Raw genomic sequence first — 20,200 nt, forward strand, 5'->3', positions numbered from 1 at the left:
GCATGCATGCCATCATAGGAGGCAGACTTTGGGGGCGGGGTGGTGGGGAGAATGTTGGGGAAACGTAATCCAAAGTGAGGCTCTGGCTATTTGTTCAAAATGAGTATTCATAAATGTACTGAAAATAATATGAATATTTCATTGTGTGTGGTGGTTTATGCAGGTACTCTCGGCACTGGGGAGGCTGAGGTAAGCAGCTATTTTTGGAGACCTTGTCTCAAAAACAAACAAAAAACTTCATACGCTTTGTTGTAGAAGTATCAGTCTTATAAATGCTGCCTCAGTCCAGCTTGAAAGGCTGTCTAAATTCTCAATCATGTGGTACACTGGTTTTCTGGCAATATTATGAGCATACACACACACACACACACACACACACACACACACACACACACACTCATATTCATGTCGGGAGGACAGGGTTTAAGGTCTTTTCCCCTTAGTCATAGAATTAATTTTCTTATTACAAATCTCAGCATAGTTCTAAGAAATCCAGAATTTCAAACCCCTTAATTCTAGTGTTAGCAGAGAGAAAAGGCACTGAGCTTGAAATCAAGCTTGACGTTTGATTCCCGCTACCAAGCGGTCTACTTTGTGTCATTATCTCCAGGGCAATGCCTAGCAACAGCTCCTGACCTTAAGTAGGCCTTTCTTAAATAAATATTGAATAAACGGAAATAAGGCGGTGTTTCATCCGCAGCTTCTCTTTCCGTTTTCCCTCTTGGTGCAGCCACAGGCAGGGGGCAACAGTAGTCCTTGGCGAAAGGGAAGACGACGAGTCATGATCCATCACAGAGCTGTCGGGACGTGAAGCGCCCTAAATTAGTAGCTCTCCCTCCGAGCGTCCGTCCTACAGGGAAGCTGGACCTCAGTCCTACCCTAGAAGAGCATCCGATGGTCCCTCCCTTTAAAGGAGAAACTGTGGCCCTCTCCATCGCCTCTGAACTTCCTTCGTCCAGATCAACACTTGAACACGACGCCTTCCAGGAAGCTGGGCGGCCGGAGCCTCGGGAGAACAGAACTAGCGCCAGCAAGAAACGAGAGCCCGCTAGCCCCCGCCCCCAGCCCTGGAGGACCGTGGGTGGACGCTCTGGCAGCACGCCTCTCGCTGGTCCGGGAGGAGGTGGGCGGAGCCAGCGCCGCCCGGGCTGGGGAAGCGGAGGGTGGGGACACTCTGGCCCGGCTCTCGGTGGTGCGGGAGCAGCGGCCGCTCTGGTCGGCGGACGTGCTGCTGAGCAGTCCCGGAAGCGAAGCAGCGATGGCGGAGAGTCCGACTGAGGAGGCGGCGACGGCGACGGCGGGCGCCGGGGCGGCAGGCCCAGGGGCCAGCGGTGTTGCCGGTGTGGTCGGCGTTAGCGGGAGCGGCGGCGGCGGCGGCTTCGGGCCGCCTTTCCTGCCGGATGTGTGGGCGGCGGCGGCGGCGGCGGGCGGGGCCGGGGGGCCGGGGAGCGGCCTGGCTCCGCTGCCAGGACTCCCGCCCTCGGCCGCTGCCCACGGGGCCGCGCTGCTTAGCCATTGGGACCCCACGCTCAGCTCGGACTGGGACGGAGAGCGAACCGCGCCTCAGTGTCTACTTCGGATCAAGCGGTGAGCCCGGGTTTTTCCTCCCTCAGCCGGGAGCTCCAGGGCTCGACCTTCCCCGCCCCCCCCCCCCCTTCTCCATCGGGGCTCACTCCCGCCTCGTGTCTTCCAGGCCCACACCCCGCCGGCCTCCGCTGACCGGGCGTTAGTGTCTTGTCTCCCTCTCTCTCCTCAGCACTCAGCCCTGCACGCCCAGACCGATCTAGGGGTGCCCTCGGGCCTACCCCGCCCCTTGGCGACCTCCGGTGACCCTTCGACTCGGTTCCGGACGCTCTCTCCCTACCCCCTCCGGTTCACCCGAAACTCGACCCGTTTGCTCTTCAGTGGCACTGGGTCCCGCCCTTCGCGCCTCCCCTCTTCCCTACCCCACCAGCCTACCTAGAGGCTGCCCTCAGGCCCCACCCATAGGTTCCCCCTTCATCTCTTCTGGAGCCCCGCTTGGAACATACTCTGCCTGCATTGCCTACTTGCAGACTCAAGCCAGCCTTCCTTTTTTACCTTCCCTTGCCCCAGATCCCCACCATATGGTCCCTTCCCCTGAACTGGATAGCCTCCCTGACTTTCCAGATCTTCTCTTGAACCCCCTTTTCCGGTCTCCCGAAAGCTGTCCCACTCTCACACCTGTTCCAGAAACTCAGCGTTCCTTCCCTGTCCCAGTATCATCACTCTGGGTTGTAATATCCTATTCAAGAACTTTTTCCCTGTTATTTTCCCCCTGGATTGTCTGGTTTACTTTTTCGAAGCAGATGTACTCTGTTCAAAATAGGAACAAAAGACCTACTGCCTTTCTGTGCTTGTTTCTTGGGCGACTGATCTTAGATCATGTCACTCCATAGGTAAACGTGTTTTTGCAAAAGTGCTTACATGATATCATACCTATTGCATAGGAAAGGGTAGCACTGTTGAGCTGTTAATTCTGGAACCTGTTTCCTGATGACCAGACGGACTCTCTTCATGCTCCGTATAGGTATTATCCTGAACATTCCAAGTCTCTTCAGGTGTTTGCCCATCTACATGTTTTTCAAGTTTCTAATAAAAAAGAAATTACACCATGCTTGTAAAGTACCTGGCACAGTGCCTGATGCAGAACAGCAGCTTCACAGAGATTGCTCCCTCAAACTTAAACTCAGAATTCAGCTCCGTGGCTGTTGAATTCTCCCGTTCTTGATACGACTTTGAGTTTGGCCTGAACATGTCTATTACCCTACCATGTCCCCGGATTTCCTCATAATTGACTTTTTCTTGAGGCAGTTCTCAACTGATCTATTCTAGTTGATTAGATAATGACCTAGAAATTTCATCTATCATAGTTACTAAATGTCATCTTACAGATACGAAATTCTGATGATTTCAGAGAGTTCCCTTCTCCACAACATGAAGAACTCCATCCTGTTAGTTTCCTGGACATACTGGTCAGGGTAGACTTGTTCCTGCTGGTTTCGTACAGTCTCCTTACCAGCAAAGGTCCACCATGTGGCTTATGGAACAAGTTTTGTAGTAGACTTAATGATGTCTTCCCAATGACTTTTCAGAAAATCTCTGTGCTCAGGTTTAGTACCTGGGAATCTGGGAGCTAGATGGGAAGTAAATGAGTTTACATGTGGAAAGAAGTAAATGGGATGCGGCTTTTCCAGGGTGATGTCTGATGCCGTTGGGATATTGGCTCATTTCTTCTCAGTTACACCCCCCCCCCAAAAAAAAAAAAAAAAAAAAAAAACAATGCCCCTTTGATAATAATTTGCTCTTTGTCTGCCTGGCAAGTATTCAGATGAGATTTCTCAGCCAACAAGACAGTGCAGACGTTTGTGGTACCAAGCACCACTCTCTCGAATCCCTCGGCTCATTGAGGTGATAATAACTATCCCGCTCAAGGGTTTTCCCATTTCCTTCCTCATCCCTCCAACCTCTTTTGATGTTATACAGGGATATCATGTCCATTTATAAGGAGCCTCCTCCAGGAATGTTCGTTGTACCTGATACTGTTGACATGACTAAGGTATGTAACTTGATGGGGGGTGGGGGCAGGGGAATTATTGGAAAACTAGACCCACAAAGTTGAAAGAGCCTAAAACATTATTTAGCTTTCCTCTCATTATATAGATGAAGAAATCAAAACCCCAAGAAATTGAGTGGCTTGCCCAAAGTTACACAGTGAGAAGTGGAGCAGAATCTTAAGTAGGTGTGTTATTAGGGTACACATAGGTATTGTCTGGCTTGGGAAATCCCCAGATTGACAAGATGTACCTCTTGTTCCAGCTTAGCTATTACCAGGCCATTCTTTCCCTCTCCTGCTCCACCCTGTGTTATAAATTACGATCACCCTGTCCATTTTCCCCAGCTCTTGTTCCATCTTAGCATCTTGATTTTTACTGTGGAACTGCAAGTCAGGTCCAGGGAAGGCTGGGGATGAGGCAATCTTGGTTTAAGTGTTTGTGATCTAAAGGCTCCTATTCTTACTGATTTGGAGTGTCTCCCTTCTCCAGAGACTGTCCTCTCTTGTCTTCTACACAGAAGGCTTCCTACATAATGGTCATATTCCTCTGGCATATATACCTAGTCTTCTCTCTCATTGAATGTTCTCAAGGAGTGGATTTGCACATAAGCTGATGTTGGGAAGAAATCAGATATCCTAAATCCAGTGTTTTAAGCAAAAACTAATGGGTTTAGATTTTCTAAAGTTAAAAACTCAAACTTTGTATTGTTGTTACTTTTTTATTTTGAATTGATTTTTTTTCTTTCTTTCATGTGGTTGGAAATGTTTTTCCTGGGACGTGCTGTCCAGTCAAATGCTAGAGTAATATGCTAATCTTTGAGGCCTTAGAATTAATGCCAGTTGACTTTACTATTTCCAGAGTTTGCAGACCAGAATATAACCTACTGTGTTGCCAGGGCAGGGTAGGATTATAGATTTGAGGCATGGGAGTGCAAGGTCCTTTCCCTTTTGCTGTTTAAATTCTAAGCATACTTAAGTTGTTAGGAGTCTTTGAAAAAGAAAGAGAATTGAGCCAGGTGGTGGTGGTGCATGCCCTTATTCCAGCACTTGGGAGACAGAGTCAGGCAGATCTCTGTGAGTTCAAGACCAGCCTGGTCTACAGAGCGAGTTCTAGGACAGCCAGGGCTACACAGAGGGAAAAAAAAGAGATAGAATTGAGTCAGCTCAGGTTTGCTTCTCTTCTTGAAGAGAAATTATGTCCAATAATTATGGCTTGTGGAGGAAGAGAATTTAATGTTCTGTTTGAAGGAATACTGATTTATTTTTTATCTATTTTTTTACAACAGTGTTGGGGGATGGTCTGGTAGCCATAAGTGGACTCTGAGTTTTCCCATTTTTTTGTATCTTTGACACGATAGTTTTGATCCTCCAGAGGAAGCAAGCAGACGCCCTGTGCATCCATTGTAGTCATTAGTTCTACGCCGTTATTGGCGCTGGTGCTGTAACCGCCAATCCCTTCCTTCCATTCGCCTTCCTCCCCCTTCCTTCATACAAATAGAGAGTGGAGTTGCATCATGAGCATGGTTAACCTTGTTTGGCAAATTCAAACATCTCAGTAAAAAACGTAGTCATTTCTTAAACGTAAGAAATTGCTGTTTTACATATTAGGTTCCATTTATTGTCCATATACCAATCAGGGAGGTCTCATAGAAAAAAAACAAACTGTTTTAAGGTTATATTGACTAGGGTACTTTGTACCTCGGGCTTTAACTTTTGAATATAAGCTACTCCACTATAGTGAGATTTCCTTAAATTGAAGACCTACTTATATGAGTGAGCTCAGGCAGTTAATTCATTCTGTATGGTGAGAACGTGGAATATGAACACCAGGCAATGCATGCTGATTGTCACTGCTTCTGGTGGGGGTAGCAGGTGGAAGCCAGGAGGGGTTGTGGTGGGTCATCACCTCACAATTTTGAGATGGGGTTTTATTTTGCAGATTCATGCATTGATCACAGGCCCATTTGACACTCCTTATGAAGGGGGTTTCTTCCTGTTCGTCTTTCGGTGTCCACCCGACTATCCCATCCACCCACCTCGGGTCAAACTGATGACAACGGGCAATAACACAGTGAGGTTTAACCCCAACTTCTACCGCAATGGGAAAGTCTGCTTGAGTATTCTAGGGTAAGAGGAGACTTCTAAGTGGCCGAGTTGGTTATTAGCAAATAATCACTTTAGAGCAGCCATTGTCAACTAGGGTTCCTCATCTGAACCCAGAGCATAAAAGTGATCGACTATTCAGTTCTCAGGATGGTTCCTGACTGGTGTCATCTTAGATGGAAAGCAGTAAAATCAATTTATTACATACAAGGAATGTCTTATGAATGGTCCTTAAGAGCTGCCACGCGGTGTCAGCAGATTTGGAGGTCCCATTCTAGAAGTGTGTCAGAAATTTTGGGGCATGCCAGTGGTCTGCTTTTAGGGGCTGTGCAAGTGATTACGCTGTGTACTCCTTTGAAAACTACTCCCTTAGGACAGGGCCTTATTTTTTCCCATGAGACTTGAGAAAGGCTCCTGGATTGTTGTATTCATGTAGTGGGTGTCTGATTGGAGTCTCTTAATGTGCCTTTGGAAGCAGTGGTGGTACTAATGATAATTTAACAATTGAGTAAAGACATCTGAGCTTGGAAAGCATGTCAGATAGGACAGGTGTCTGATACACTCCCTGGGGGCTACTGGGGCATTGCTGTGTGGAGTTCTTACTCACTCTGTATCAGCTGCCTTTGTTAGTTTAAAATTCAGAATGAAGTGTCTTGTAGCATGGTTTAAATTGCTCTTTTGTGGTCCAGATTTCCTTGAGGTAGAGAATAAGTATGAATTGAATGTTGAGAAAGTTGGCCAAACTGGTGATCCTGTTTCTTCCTTCTATCCAGCACATTTCTAGGTTTGTGTGTGAGAAAGGCAGCTGAAACATACTGGAACTATGGATTGTATTTTTCTAGAACTCTGAAATCTAAGGATATGATACACTGTTAGGTGACAGCCAGGAAGTCCCATTGAAGGAGATTGCCATAAGTCCTTCATCTTATTAGGCTCCATGAGTGTCTCTGCTGGTGGGATTGGGTGTATGTGTGTGCCCCTTGGTAATATGACAGTTGAGTCTTGGGTTTGGTATGAAATTTGATCTTGAAAGTGTATGTGGTAGGTTCTCCCTCAGTAAGGTGATATGAAACCGTTTCCACACTTAACAACAGCTCACACACAGAACAGGCAAAGAATAATGGTTGGGTGAGAGTGGTGGAAATTTGTTTCGTGGAAAAGAAGACCCATCCTGAAATAGCAATTTTACAGTTAAGAATCATGGAGTAAAAAAATTCTTACACATTTTTAGTTGGCTGCATTAGCTTTATTGGCTAATTCCTTTTCTTCATACCTAGTAAGAACCGCTGGGCTGGCTGCCTGCTGATAGAAATGGAATGGACTAATAACCCTGTTGACTTGAATTCCCACATGTGTAAAGTGGGAAGTAGAAGGCCAAGAGAGTTCCTAGGGAACCCTGGGAGAGAGCAGTCTTAGAAGTTACTGTCCCATAGCCCTGACCTGGGCTGTCCCAAGAGTAGAAGAGAAAGGGCAGTGCTCAGTTCAGTAAGCTAGTCTTGGCTCAGGTTGTGTTCTGCTTCTATCTCTCGTGGCATCTTGTAATTAATTGAGCTAGAATAAATACCTGCCATGCATGGTGGGTTCAGTCTCTGTAAGGTCAAGGCCGGCATGGTTATGTACCAAATTCTAGGACAGTTAGTACAACATTAGTGAGACCCTACCTCCAAAAAAAAATGGCACTGATATACAAGTGACCCAATCCCACTCTCTCTAATGCCTGGTGTGTTTTAGTCAGAAATGGTATAGTACATGCCTATAATCCCTAGCATTCAGGAGGCAGAGGCAGGAAGATTGCTTTTAAGTTTGAGAATAGCCATGACTATTTTAAGACCCAGTCTTTAAAAAAAAAAAAAAAGCGTGTGGGGTATTTTCCCTGGTGTTCAACTTGTTTTCCATCTGGTATTTTTAGAAATTGTCAGACTGTCCACATTCTGAAGATGCAGAACTTCTTTTCTATCTTAGCAGAGTTGTGCATCTTCAGAGAACTTACCCTGCTTGGCTTGTTACAGAGCTGAGTCCCTGACCATGAACTTCAACATGTAGCCTCATAGACACATCTTCAGTCACCTTTGTGCCTCTGATTAGCTGTTTTCCCTCCAGCTGTCACACCAGTAAATACAGAAGCCTTTTGAAGTCACAGAGGTTAACATTTAGACAACCTTTAGAGTTAGTTTCCTTAACTTGGATCCTTGTTTTGGTGCGGTGATCTTCCTTAGCTACTGTTTCTTTTCCAGCTCAAAGTCTTTTCAGAGTTGTCTTGTTTGCTCTCTGTTTTCTTCTGTTCTCAATTGATATAAGAATGTAGGCATTTGACTGTTCTGGTAAATGAGAGTAAGACAAGGCTGGGAATTTTCCAAGTATTAAGTGAAAGAGAAACTTACGGTGAGTCACTAATGATGGTGATGCTGCTGCTGTGAGGGTTCCCTGGCTGTCCTCTGTATCACCCTTTTCCCATCCCTCTGCTGTGTTTGCAGTACATGGACTGGCCCTGCCTGGAGCCCAGCCCAGAGCATCTCTTCCGTGCTTATCTCCATCCAATCCCTGATGACTGAGAATCCCTACCACAACGAGCCAGGCTTTGAACAGGTAAGGACTGTTGGGCTGTGTGCTGAGGCCTGCAATATCAGGACCTATAAGTGCTCTGAGATACCTCTTGAAAGTCTCTCTCTCTCTCTCTCTCTCAAGGTTTATTATTATGTATACAATGTCCTGCCTGCATGTATGCCTGCACCCCAGAAGAGAGCACCTCATTATAGATGGTTGTGAGCCACCATCCGGTTGTTGGGAATGGAACTCGACCCTTGGAAGAGCAGCCAGTGCTCTCAACCACTGAGCCATCTCTCCAGCTCCGAGTCTTCCTCTTTTTCTAATAGGACAGCCCCACTTAACACAGCTAGCTGTAGGAAAGTTAAAAAGGGAACTGACATGGATGTCCTTTATTTGCAAGAATTACAGTAACCGCTGGGTATGGTGAAGCATGCCTTTGATCCCAGTACTAGGGAGGCAGAAGCAAGGTGGCTCTGTGAGGTGGAGGTGACCAAGGTCTGTGTAGTGATTTCTAGGCCAGGTAAGACTGCATAGTGAGACCCTGACTTTAAAGACAGAGAGAGAGGAGGGAGGGAGAGGGAGAGGGAGAGAGCGAGCGTGAGCAAGCATGTGCTGGAGCGCCGGGCAGTGCAATTATCCACAGTGCTTTTCACTTTTAAAAACTCTGGTGCATCCATGGCACACGCCTTTAATCCCATCACTCAGGAGGCAGAGGGAGGCAATTCTCTGTGAGTTCGAGGCCAGCCTGGTTTACAGAGTGAGATCCAGGACAGGCACCAAAGCTACACAGAGAAACCCTGATTCGGGGCTTGGGGGGACGGGATGGACCAGCTCTGGTGCACCTTGTGTGGTCATGCATGCCTTTGATCCCAGCACTTGGGAGGCGGAGGCAGGCGGATCTCTTGAGTTCGAGGCCAGCCTGGACTACAGAGTGAGTTCCAGAAAAGGCTCTAAAGCTACGCAGAGAAACCCTGTCTCAAAAAACAAAAAAACAAAAACAAAAAATTGGGTTTGAGTTAACCTAGTGAATGAAAGTAAATGTTGTCATTTGTAAATCAGTTCTGAGCATGCTTTAGAAAATTTTATTTTATGTATGTATATGGATTTTTTTTTTTTCTCTCTGTGTGTGTCTGTACACTACTTTGTAGTTAAAAGTTTCTCTGGGGGCTGGAGAGGTGGCTCAGAGGTTAAGAACACTGGCTGTTCTTCCAGAAGTCCTGAGTTCAATTCCCAGCACCCATATGGTGGCTCACAACCATCTGTAATGAGATCTGGCTCCCTCTTCTGGCCTGCAGGGATACATGCAAACAAAACACTGTATACATAATAAATAAATAAATCTTAAAAAAAAAAAGAAAAAGAAAAAAAAAAGAAAGTTTCTCTGGTCCTGTCTGGGCCCTGCAGTCCCGTGGCCTGCTTATAAAATAGTCACACAGAGGCTTAATATTATTTATAACTGTTTGGCCATTAGCTCAGGCCTACCACTGGCTAGCTGTTACACTTAAACTCAGTAACATTGTTACTCTGTGTTCTGTGGCTTTACCTGTGTGCCATTACATGCTGCTTCTTGGGTGGCTGACTGACTTCTCCTGACTCAGCCTTCTTGTTTCCAGAATTTTCCTTGTTTGCTTATCCCACCTATACTTCCTGCCTGGCTACTGGCCAATCAGCATTTTATTTATCAACAGATCAGAGTAACACATTTACAGCATACAGACCGATATCACCCATCACCACTTGAGTGCCTGATGGCCACAGAGTTGGAAGAGGGCATTGGATGCCCTGGGACTGGAGTTATAGACATCAGCCACCATATGGATTCTGGGAATCAAACACTGGTCCTCTAGAAGAGTGGCAGGTGCCCTTAGCTGTTGAGCCACCTCTCCAGCTCCCTGCCAGGGAGGGTTTGAAGTTTCTACAGCATAGCCTTAAGGTGCTCCATAGTGACTACTGCCCTGCTAAGCTAGCTATTATCTGCCCCTCCACCCTCATGGTACCAAGAGTTGAATTTAGGGAGCTCAACCATGAGCTAACTCTTTTTTGAATTTTCCTTTTGTTTTTCTTTTGGGCTTTTTTGTTGTTGTTGTTGTTGTTTTGGTTTGGTTTGGTTTTCGAGACAGGGTTTCTTTTTCGAGACAGGGTTTCTTTTTATAGCCCTGACTGTCCTGGAACTCACTCTGTAGACTATACTGCCTTGAACTCAAGAGACCCTCCTGCCTCTGCCTCCTGAGTTCTGGGATTAAAGGTGTATGCCACCACACCCAGCATTTTTTATGTTGAGACAGGTTCTCTGGAGTTGAATAGGCTAGTCTTGAATTCTCTATGTTCCAAATAGACTTTGAACTTTTTTTCCCATAAGATTTGTTTTTACTTGTACTTGAGTGTGTGTTGTATGATGTACATGCATGCACATATGCACATGGCATGGAAGCCAGAAGAGGGTGTCCAGTCACCTGGAGGTGAAGTTGTAGGAGATTGTGAGCTGCTAGATATGATTGCTGGGATCTAAACTCTGGTCCTCTGGAAGACCTGCAAGTGCACTTAACTATTAAGTTGTCTCTCCACTACTCTCCCGAATTGCTAAACGGTCTTATTAATAGAAAACCCATGGGCTGGAGAGATGGCTCAGGGGTTAAGAGCACTGGCTATTCCTCCAGAGGTCCTGAGTTCAGTTCCCAGCAACCACATGGTGGCTCACAACCATCTGTAATGAGATCCAGTTCCCTCTTTCGGCATGTAGGCGGAACACTGTATACATAATAAATAAATAAATATTAAAAAAAAGAAAACCCAAAGCCAGATATTGGGGTGAAAGCTGAAAGATCAGAGAAACAGAAAAAGCCACAGCTAACCTCACCTTACCAACTCCTCAGCCTCCAGAGAGAGACTTCCTGTTTACTTATGCCTTATATACCTTTCTGTGCCCTGCCATCTTCCTTCCCCTACAGCTGGGATTAAAGGCTTGTATGCTTCCCAAATACTTGCTGGCAAAGGCATGAGCTATCAAGTGCTGGGATTAAAGGTGTGTGCCACCACTACCTGGCTCTGTTTCCTTTGTGGCCTTGAACTCACAGAGATCCAGAAAGGACCTCTGCCTCCCGAGTAATAGGATTAAGGGTATGTGCCACCACTGTCTTGCCTATGTGTCTAATCTAGTGGCTGGCTCTCTCCTCTGATCCCCAGATAAGCTTTATATATTGGTTACACAATATATCACCATACTAGTCCTTGAAGTTTTAATCTCCTTGCTTCAGTCTTTCCCAATAGTGAGAATCACAGGACTGTGTCCTTCTCTAGCTTTCTCTAGCTATCTATTATTTTGGAGATTGAAAGTGTACTGTATTAACTATATTATTGGTGTAGTTAAAGAAACTAGTAATTAGTATAGGCAAGAATATATTTCCCACTGGTCGGTAGTGGCGCTCACCTTTAATCCCGGGACTCGGGAGGCAGAGGCAGGTGGATCTCTGAGTTCAAGGCCAGCCTGGTCTACAGAGTGAGTTCCAAGACAGCCAAGGCTACACTGAGAAACCATGTCTCAAAAAACCAAAAATAAAAGGAATGTTCTAGTTTGCATTGCCAAAGAAAGGGCATAGGAAATGCACATTTGCCAAGGGTAATGCTGTATTCCAGGCTGCGCTCTTCCTATATATGTGTGTTGTTTAATGTTTATGCTAACTATGAGGTAACTATTGTCCTAGTTTTCAAGTGAGGTAATAGAGGTTTTTGTTTGTTTTTCAGATGGTCTCATGTAGTCCAGGCTTAATCTGTGTTGTGAGTGCATAATGCACATGAATGTTTGGGATAGAACCGTAGGGCCAAGTGCTTTATAACTAATTTATATATGTCTAGCCCCCAACTTTTGACTTTTTTGTTTGAAAAGTTTAAAGGTTCGTCCTTTGATAAATTTACAGTAGTTAGTGATGGTAGAACACTATAGACATGAAAAGGAATTAACCAGGAAGTTCCAGAATTGTTCCCCGCTTAATCCTTACTTAATAAGCCTTATATTGAGACTCAGGATAAATCTGATGGATCTAGTCTACTGATTACAATCATTTGACCTATAATAGAATGGGTGTTTTTATATGTAAGGAGGTCAAGGGTCCTACAATGAGTAAGATGTTCTTGGACTCTCTCTGTGTGTGTGTGTGTGTGTGTGTGTGTGTGTGTGTGTGTGTGTGTGTGTGTGTGTATTTGGGTGGTATACCCTGTACTAACCCTGAGTATCTTTGTACTAACTTTTCTCTTTGACTAAATGAGTACTATGGCATCTTTCAAATTACAGGAAAGACATCCAGGAGACAGTAAAAACTATAATGAATGTATCCGGCATGAGACCATCAGAGTGGCTGTCTGTGACATGATGGAGGGAAAGTGCCCCTGCCCTGAACCCCTACGGTATGTGTCCAGAGGACCCACTAAGTGTCCATCCATTTTAGAGACTCATTTTGCACCTGGGAGACCTTTGCATCAGAGTCCATTGTTAGGAGATACAGAAAAGGAGAAAGAGGGTGGTTTTTTTTTTTTTTTTTTTAATTTTTTCTTGTTTGCTTATTTTGTTTTGTTTTGTTTTTCTGAGGCTGGGTCTCAGTATGTAGTTCTGACTGTCGTGGAACTCACAACGTAGACCAGGCTGGTCTTGAATCACAGAGATTCACATGCCTCTGCCTCCTGAGTTCTGGGATTAAAGGTGCCACCATGTCTGGCTCCAGACCTACATTTAACACTGAGCCCCAAACCTTTGTTTTATTATCTGCCTCTCCTTGATTGTGTGGTTTGTTGCACTCACCTGTGGGTGGGTATGTGGAAGCCAGAGGTCAACATTGGGTCTTTTGCTATCATTCTTTCTTTTTTTGTTAGGTTTTTTTTTTTTTTTCAAGACAGAATTTCTCTATGTAGCCCTGGCTGTCCTGGAACTCACTCTGTAGACCAGGCTGGCCTTAAACTCTGAGATCCAACTGCCTCTGCCTTCTGAGTGCTGAGATAGAGGGTGTTTTGCACCACATCTGGCTTTTGTTTTATTTTATTTTGAGACAGCTGAAGCTGGAGTTGACCATTTCTGCTCAATTGGCTGGCCAACAAGACCCCGGGATTCAATACCTGTCTGTTCCCTGAGTGCAGTAGGGTTACAGATATGACAGCCTGGCCTATAGGGCAAGTTCCAGGATAGTTAGGGTTATACAGAGAAACCCAGTCTTGTAAAAACCAAAAGAAGAAAAAAAAAATCTAAGATTAGGGAGTGAAAGGGGAACCTGTACCTCATGTTTCTGGCTTGTCTGTTCAATTCCCAGGGGTGTGATGGAAAAGTCCTTCCTGGAGTATTATGACTTCTATGAGGTGGCCTGCAAAGATCGCCTGCATCTTCAAGGCCAGACTATGCAGGTAATACAGTTTCTTGTTGCTAGTTCTAGAAGCCCTACACAGAACACAAAAAATCCCCCTCCTCTCTGTTGTTGCCTGTTTTTGCTCTTGGGGGGCGGGGGCTATTAACTAGCTCCCAAATAAAGCACACACAGGGGGCTTTTCTTAATTATGAATGCCTAGCCTTAGCTTGGCTTGTTTCTTGCCGAGCCTTCCTTAACTTATATTATCCTGTCTACCTTTTGCCTCTGGGCTTTTCCTGTTCTCTTACTTCTGTAGCTCTTAATCTTACTCTGTAGCTTACTGTGTAGCTGGGTGGCTGGCCCCTGGAGTCTTCCACCTTCTCTGACTACTTTTTTCTTCCTCCCAGTTTTCTCCTTCTGTATCTTCTTTCTGCCTGCCACCGCTGCCCTTTCTCCTGCCTTGTTATTGGCCATTCAGCTCTTTATTAAGCTATCAGACTATCTTTATTAGACAGGCAAAGTAACACAGCTTCACAGAGTTAAACAAATGCAACATAAACAGAAGTAACACACCTTAAAATAATATTCAACACCCCCCCCCCCATACAGGTTACATTCACATCTCAAAATGTCACAACTAAAGAATCCTTTGTTGTTTGAGGAGCTGAAGCCAAAGCCAGAGAAAAACTGGCTTGCTTAAGAACGTGTATAGAGATGGTTCCTAGTCATGGCACAGTCATCCTCAGTCAAGTTGGAACAATCTGTTCTGGAAAGTGCATCACAACCCCTTCCTTTCTAGTCTAGTCCTTTCGACTCTAACAAGAACATCTAGACTGCTCAGAATCTCAAAGATGATAAAGAGATAGAATTCTGTGCCTGACCCTAAGAGCTCACAGGGCAAGGTGGTTTAGGGTAGCCATAGTGTGTGGTTTCATGGTGATTCCTACTCTAAATAACTAGTTCATTCTTTGCTTTTTCTGGGGAAATGTGTCCTAGCTTCATCTAAGAATAGGCTGTAATGGGGCCAGTAACATGGCTCAGTGGATAGGCAATTGGCACACAAGCCTGGTTTCCTGAATTTAACCTGTGGAACCCATGTAAAGGTGGAGGAAAGAAAGAACTGACACTACAGTTGTCCTTGGTCCTCTTGACTGCAGTATGCATGCCATGGCTTACACACACAGATCATGCATACAGTAATAATTTTAAAAGCACGGGCAGGACATGGTGATGCATTCCTGTAATCCTGGTACTTGAGAGGCTTGGGCAGGAGAAAATTGCTATGAGTTAGAGGCCAGCCTAGACTACATAGTAAGACCCTGATGCAATTTTTTTTTAAATACTGATTAAGGAAAGGCCTTTATTTGTTTTGAGACAAGGTCTCGTTATGTAGCCCTGGCTGTCTAGAAACCTAAGTAGACCAGGCTTGCCTAGAACTAACAGAGATCTGCCTTCCTCTGTTTCCTAAGTGCTAGGATTAAGGCATGTACCACTACATCCAGCTTAAGAGGGGCTTGTTTTCATTAGGGAGGCAGAGGCAGGGAGATCTCTGAGTTTGAGACCAGCCTGGTCCACAAAGCAAGTTCCAGGACAGCCAGGGCTACACAGAGAAACTCTTGTCTTGAAAACCCCTCCCCAAAGCAGGGGAGGGAGAGTCTTGTTTTAGAAAAGAGAATATTACTGACCAAGTCATAGATAGACTCATCTGCTTGATTAAAAGAGTCTTCCTGTCTTGGAGCATCAGCTCAGTGGATTTGGGTTCCTTGCTGGTGGTCTTGTTTAGAAATAGGATGGCTTGGCTAGACGTGGTGGTGCATACCTGAAGTCTCAGTTACTGGAGACAGTAACTGCCACAGAGTGGCAGGCAGCCTGGGCAATGTAAGGAGACCCTTTCTTCAAATAAAGGCCTGAGGATTTTAGCCTAGGGGTCGAATTGCCTGGCAGGAGGAAGAGCCTGGGTTCAAACTTTGTAGCCCCCAAAAGAAAAATGAGATTGGGATGAAGAAAAGCGAGATTGGGATGAATTAGACAGTTGACCAAGCTCTCATGGCTTTCTGGATCCAGCTCTTGGGCTATTTCTATTTCTGCAGCACCTTACAGTAGTTGTTTGTTTCTCTGTCTGCTTACCTGCCTTGCTTAAGGACAAAGGACATGACAGGCTAAGAATGAACTTGTTTCACGAATTGCTTTTTAGGGGACATTAGAGGAAGCCTGCCCAAGTCTGTTCTCTGTGAGGAAATGTCACTGGTAGTGATCCCCACCATTCAGGTTGTGAAGGAAAACAGGTGTTCAGTGAGGGATGGAATGGGAGGAGCAGGACCTGGGTAGATGGGGGTGGGGGAAATGTTGCCAAGGGTGAAGAACATTTGAAGAACTGATAGTCCCCAAGTAAAGATAGACTCCAGCCTTGAGGACTATAACCCTTGGGAATGAAAGGGTAGGCCATGTTACAGCAACCATGACTGGTATCCACTGACACCTCCTAAGACTGATGTTTGGCTACTAATAGGAGAAGTTGGTTGAGGATATAGTTCATTGTAGTACACTTGCATAGAATTCACGTGATTTAGAGAATGAATCTTTATAACCATAAAAGAAAAAACTGGAAGGGGTTTTTGTGAGGAATGCACAGAGGAGGGAATAGTGTAAATTGTGTAGTTTTGTGTGTGTGTGTGATTGGTGTGCAAAGAAAGGTCCCATATGCTTGAACCTTATCGGTGTGAACTTGCTGCCCTTCAGTCCCTGTGTAGCCTCTCCCCCCCCCCCCCAGACAGGGTGTCTCTGTGTAATAGCCCTAGCTGTCCTGGGGCTGACTTTCTGGACAAGGCTGACCTCAAACTCACAGAAATTGGCCTCCCAAGTACTGGGATTAAAGTCATGTGCTGCCATGTCCACCTCTCTCTCTCTCTTTTTTTTTTTTTTTTTTTTTTTTTTTTTTTTTTTTTTTTTTTTTTTTTTTTTTGGTTTTTTCGAGACAGGGTTTCTCTGTGTAGCTTTGCGCCTTTCCTGGAACTCACTTGGTAGCCCAGGCTGGCCTCGAACTCACAAAGATCCGCCTGCCTCTGCCTCCCGAGTGCTGGGATTAAAGGCGTGCGCCACCACCGCCCGGCTTCTCTTTTTTTTTTTAAAGATAGAGTTTTACTATGTAACCCTGGCTGACCTGGAACTCACTCCTATATTTTACTTTCAAAAATTCTGTTTTTCTTTCTTTCTTTTTTTTTTTTTTAAAGATTTATTTATTATGTATACAGTGAGTGTTCGGCCTGCAGGCCAGAAGAGGGCACCAGATCTCATTACAGATGGTTGTGAGCCACCATGTGGTTGCTGGGAATTGAACTCAGGACCTCTGGAAGAACAGCCAGTGCTCTTAACCTTTGAGCCAGCTCTCCAGCCCCTGTTTTTATTTCTTAATATACTCCACTCCAACTATAGTTATTTTTGATACTTTGAAGACAGTTACATCTACAAAATGATTAGTGATCTTTGGCTGGGTGTGGTGGCACATCTCTTTAATCTCAGCACTGGGGAGGCAGAAGCAGGCCCATCTCTGAATTCAAGGTCAGTGTAGTTCACAAAGTGAGCTCCAGGCCAGCCAGAGCTACACAGTGAGACCCTGTCTCCAAAAAAAAAAAGCTTAGTGATCTTTGATCTAGAGGACACAGAAGGAAGACTGAGATCAAGGCTAGGTGACCCCGGAGCGTTGCCCAGTAACCTGGATAGGAGTGCACATCACTGGGGAAAGAGTGCAGGTGCTTATCAGGAAGTCAGTACTGAGTTCAGACCTGCCTGTGACCTTCAAAAGCAGAGTGTCCTCTGTGAGGACAGAAGATGGAGGGAGATTGTTTTCAGAGGTTAGCTGAATGAAAACACAGGCCCTCAGGGCTGGAGAGATGACTCAGTATTTAAAAGTACTGACTGCCCGACTAGAGGACCAGGGTTTGATTCCCAGCACCCACATAGCAGCTCACAACTGTCCATAACTCCAGTTCCAGGGGATCTGAAGCAGTCTTCTGGATTCCGTGGGCACTGCACATATGTGCTGCACAAACATACATTCAGGCAATGTACTCATACACATAAACCAAAAAAAAATCTCAAAAAAAAATTAAAAAGAAAACAGACACACCTTACACTCTCCTTGCTACCTCCTAGAACTCCATGTCCTCTCTCATATTGGCTTGCTTTGAGAATGCAGACATGCAGACATGTTTTTAGCCTAAGCTGGACCTATTTGGGGCAGTAACACTGTCATTTGGACCCCTGTGCCGCGCTGTGCGCTCCTCTGCTCTGTGGCCCAGAAGGTGAGCTTGCATTTCAAAGCTGCACTCTAGCCTGAGCTGTAGACTTGAATCTTCCATACCCTTGTCTCCTTTTCCCCCCACAGGACCCTTTTGGAGAGAAGCGGGGCCACTTTGACTACCAGTCCCTCTTGATGCGTCTAGGAGTGATTCGGCAGAAAGTGCTGGAGAGGCTCCATAACGAGAACGCTGAAATGGACTCTGATAGCAGCTCCTCTGGGACAGAAACAGACCTGCATGGGAGCCTGAGGGTCTAGACCCTGCTCCCCTGCCCCTCCCCCAACTCGAGAGTCCCAGCAGAGCCCCTCCCCTCACCCCAGGGATGGAGAAGCACTGTGCATCTCCCTTCAAAAGTGTCGGCATCCCGGCATCCCGCAAGATGGCAAGAAGCAAGCAAACTCAATCCCAGGGTGTGGGAGTGGGGCTGTTCCCAATCTGACCTCCTTGGTGCTGGAGCACCTGGGCTATAGTCAATCCTGGATCAGGGCCAGGATACTTTTGCGAGAGTGCCTGGAGTGATGGCCTCTGGCAAAGCTAAACAACCAACACACCTCTCCGCAGGGCCAGCTAATTAGGAATAGGAGAAGACAGAAAATGAGAACCCAAGAGGGAGCATGCCCAAGTGGTTTATAGGGATCTCTGGGAGTTTGGGTGGGGGTGCTGTCTGTGACGCTTACGCAGTCTGGTTGGTTATCTGTTTGTCTTCAGTCTTGAAGCAGGGCTTCCCAACACCCTTTTCTCCCTTCCCCCATTATTTCCCATGGGCCAGCATAAAACTTTGTTTTTCCTAATTTATATAGTCACTGTTCTAGACAGACCAAAGAGAAGGAACAGTGGTGGAGTCTGGGCTGCTGATAGTAAGCTTTACCTAGCACCTGAGCACCTTTCTCCCTGGCACCATTTCCTCAGCATTTTAGGTTACAGGTAGAGGTAAATCCCACTGGGACTTAGCCCAGGGCTCTGGGAAGCCTGCACAGGTGTCAGAAGAAGCTGCTTACTGTGTCCCCACAATCACTGATTTGAAAGGTTCCCAGCACAGGCAGCTGCAGCGTGAATGGGATTTGAGCCACTACATAAAATAGTCTCTTACAGATTTTCCTGAATACTAGTCAATGAGGGTGTTTTTCTTGGGGTAGAGCACGGGGAGACTGATGCTAATCCCTATTTTGTTTAGCTGTCCTTTTGTATTTTCATCCCAGTCTGTAGTCCCTGTCCTCCCTTCAGCCCCACCTCCATCTCCTGGGGCTTTGTGAGCATGGAGAGCCAGTGGCAAGGTGGGATCGTGACTGGGAATTTGGAGGCCCTTCCCTCACCTTTCCCTCTGTCACTGGCTCTGTACCTTTTTTCAATTTAGCTACAGTGATCCTTCAGCTGGTTGAGTCAGAAGAATCCATCCTTGCCAGTTTGAGAGAGTTCACACTTTGCAGGTTTGCTGTTACGACTCCTAGGTGGTTGGTGATCCATGGGATGCAGGCCTCCTGGTCAGTGTCCAGCCCTGAGGAAGGGAGAGAACTGCCCTGCCCGCTGCTATAAAGGTCTCTGCCTTGTGGATCATGGGACTCCCGTGGAGAGACAGGGAGAAGATAGGGCACAAAGAGGGACCTCTTGGGAGGGCAGAAAGCCGAGAATTGGACGGGGACAGTCCACTTGGGGAGCAGAAGTTTGTTTAGGCTACCTGGAGGCTGGGTCAGATGTGGAGACTTGAAAAGGGACCCTGCTTCCAATTTCCCTCTTCCATTCCCAGAGCTAGTCCAGGGCCGAGAAGAATGCCTTTGGTCTGTGGGTCCAGTGTTGTCTGTCATCCATTTAAGTGTTCCCACTTTCAAGTGACAATCTTCTCCTTGGCCCTGCCATGGGGCAGAGCATGTCCGGCATAGCAGCCTGACTTTTATGCCCTAATCTTAAGTTGAGGAAATATATGCACAGGAGTCAAAGAGATGTCTTTATATCTGACTGTACATAAATGAAGTTTTCTTTTTTCCTTTTTGGTGCAATAAAGTTTGTTTTGGCAGAAGGAGGAAGCGCCTGTGGGTGTGGGAGGGTTTGTGTAAAAAACATGGAATCAGTGTTCACCATACCTCACCTGGGCCAAGTAACTATAGGAGGGGAATCGTCAGTTTCTAGACACTGAGAACTGGAATGTTTGCGGGAAGAAAACTATGGCTAGTATTATGTTATTTGGAAATGGAGGGGCTTTTTTTTTTTTTTTTTTTTTTTTTTTTTTGATATGCTGTGCCCTTAGGAGTCAATGAAAGGAACAACTAACCCTCAGTGGATTTAAAAATAGTTTTCAGGACTGAGCATGTCCTGTGAGGACAGATGGAAGTATAGATGGGTCCAGGCTGTGTCTA

At 45.9% G+C, this 20,200-nt stretch overlaps 1 protein-coding gene across 1 annotated transcript; it reads left to right on the plus strand.

Moving 5' to 3' along the window:
- The first annotated feature begins 715 nt into the window (after positions 1–715).
- Positions 716–19,866, plus strand: Ube2z (ubiquitin conjugating enzyme E2 Z). The gene is made up of 7 exons (XM_028869014.2): positions 716–1,587; positions 3,505–3,577; positions 5,514–5,701; positions 8,152–8,263; positions 12,513–12,625; positions 13,519–13,609; positions 17,936–19,866. The coding sequence occupies exons 1-7, from the start codon at positions 1,259–1,261 to the stop codon at positions 18,104–18,106; spliced, it is 1,077 nt and encodes a 358-aa protein (XP_028724847.1). The 5' UTR covers positions 716–1,258; the 3' UTR covers positions 18,107–19,866.
- Positions 19,867–20,200: the final 334 nt, after the last annotated feature.

The sequence above is a fragment of the Peromyscus leucopus genome, chromosome 8b (assembly GCF_004664715.2).
Source record: "Peromyscus leucopus breed LL Stock chromosome 8b, UCI_PerLeu_2.1, whole genome shotgun sequence".
NCBI lineage: Eukaryota > Metazoa > Chordata > Mammalia > Rodentia > Cricetidae > Peromyscus > Peromyscus leucopus.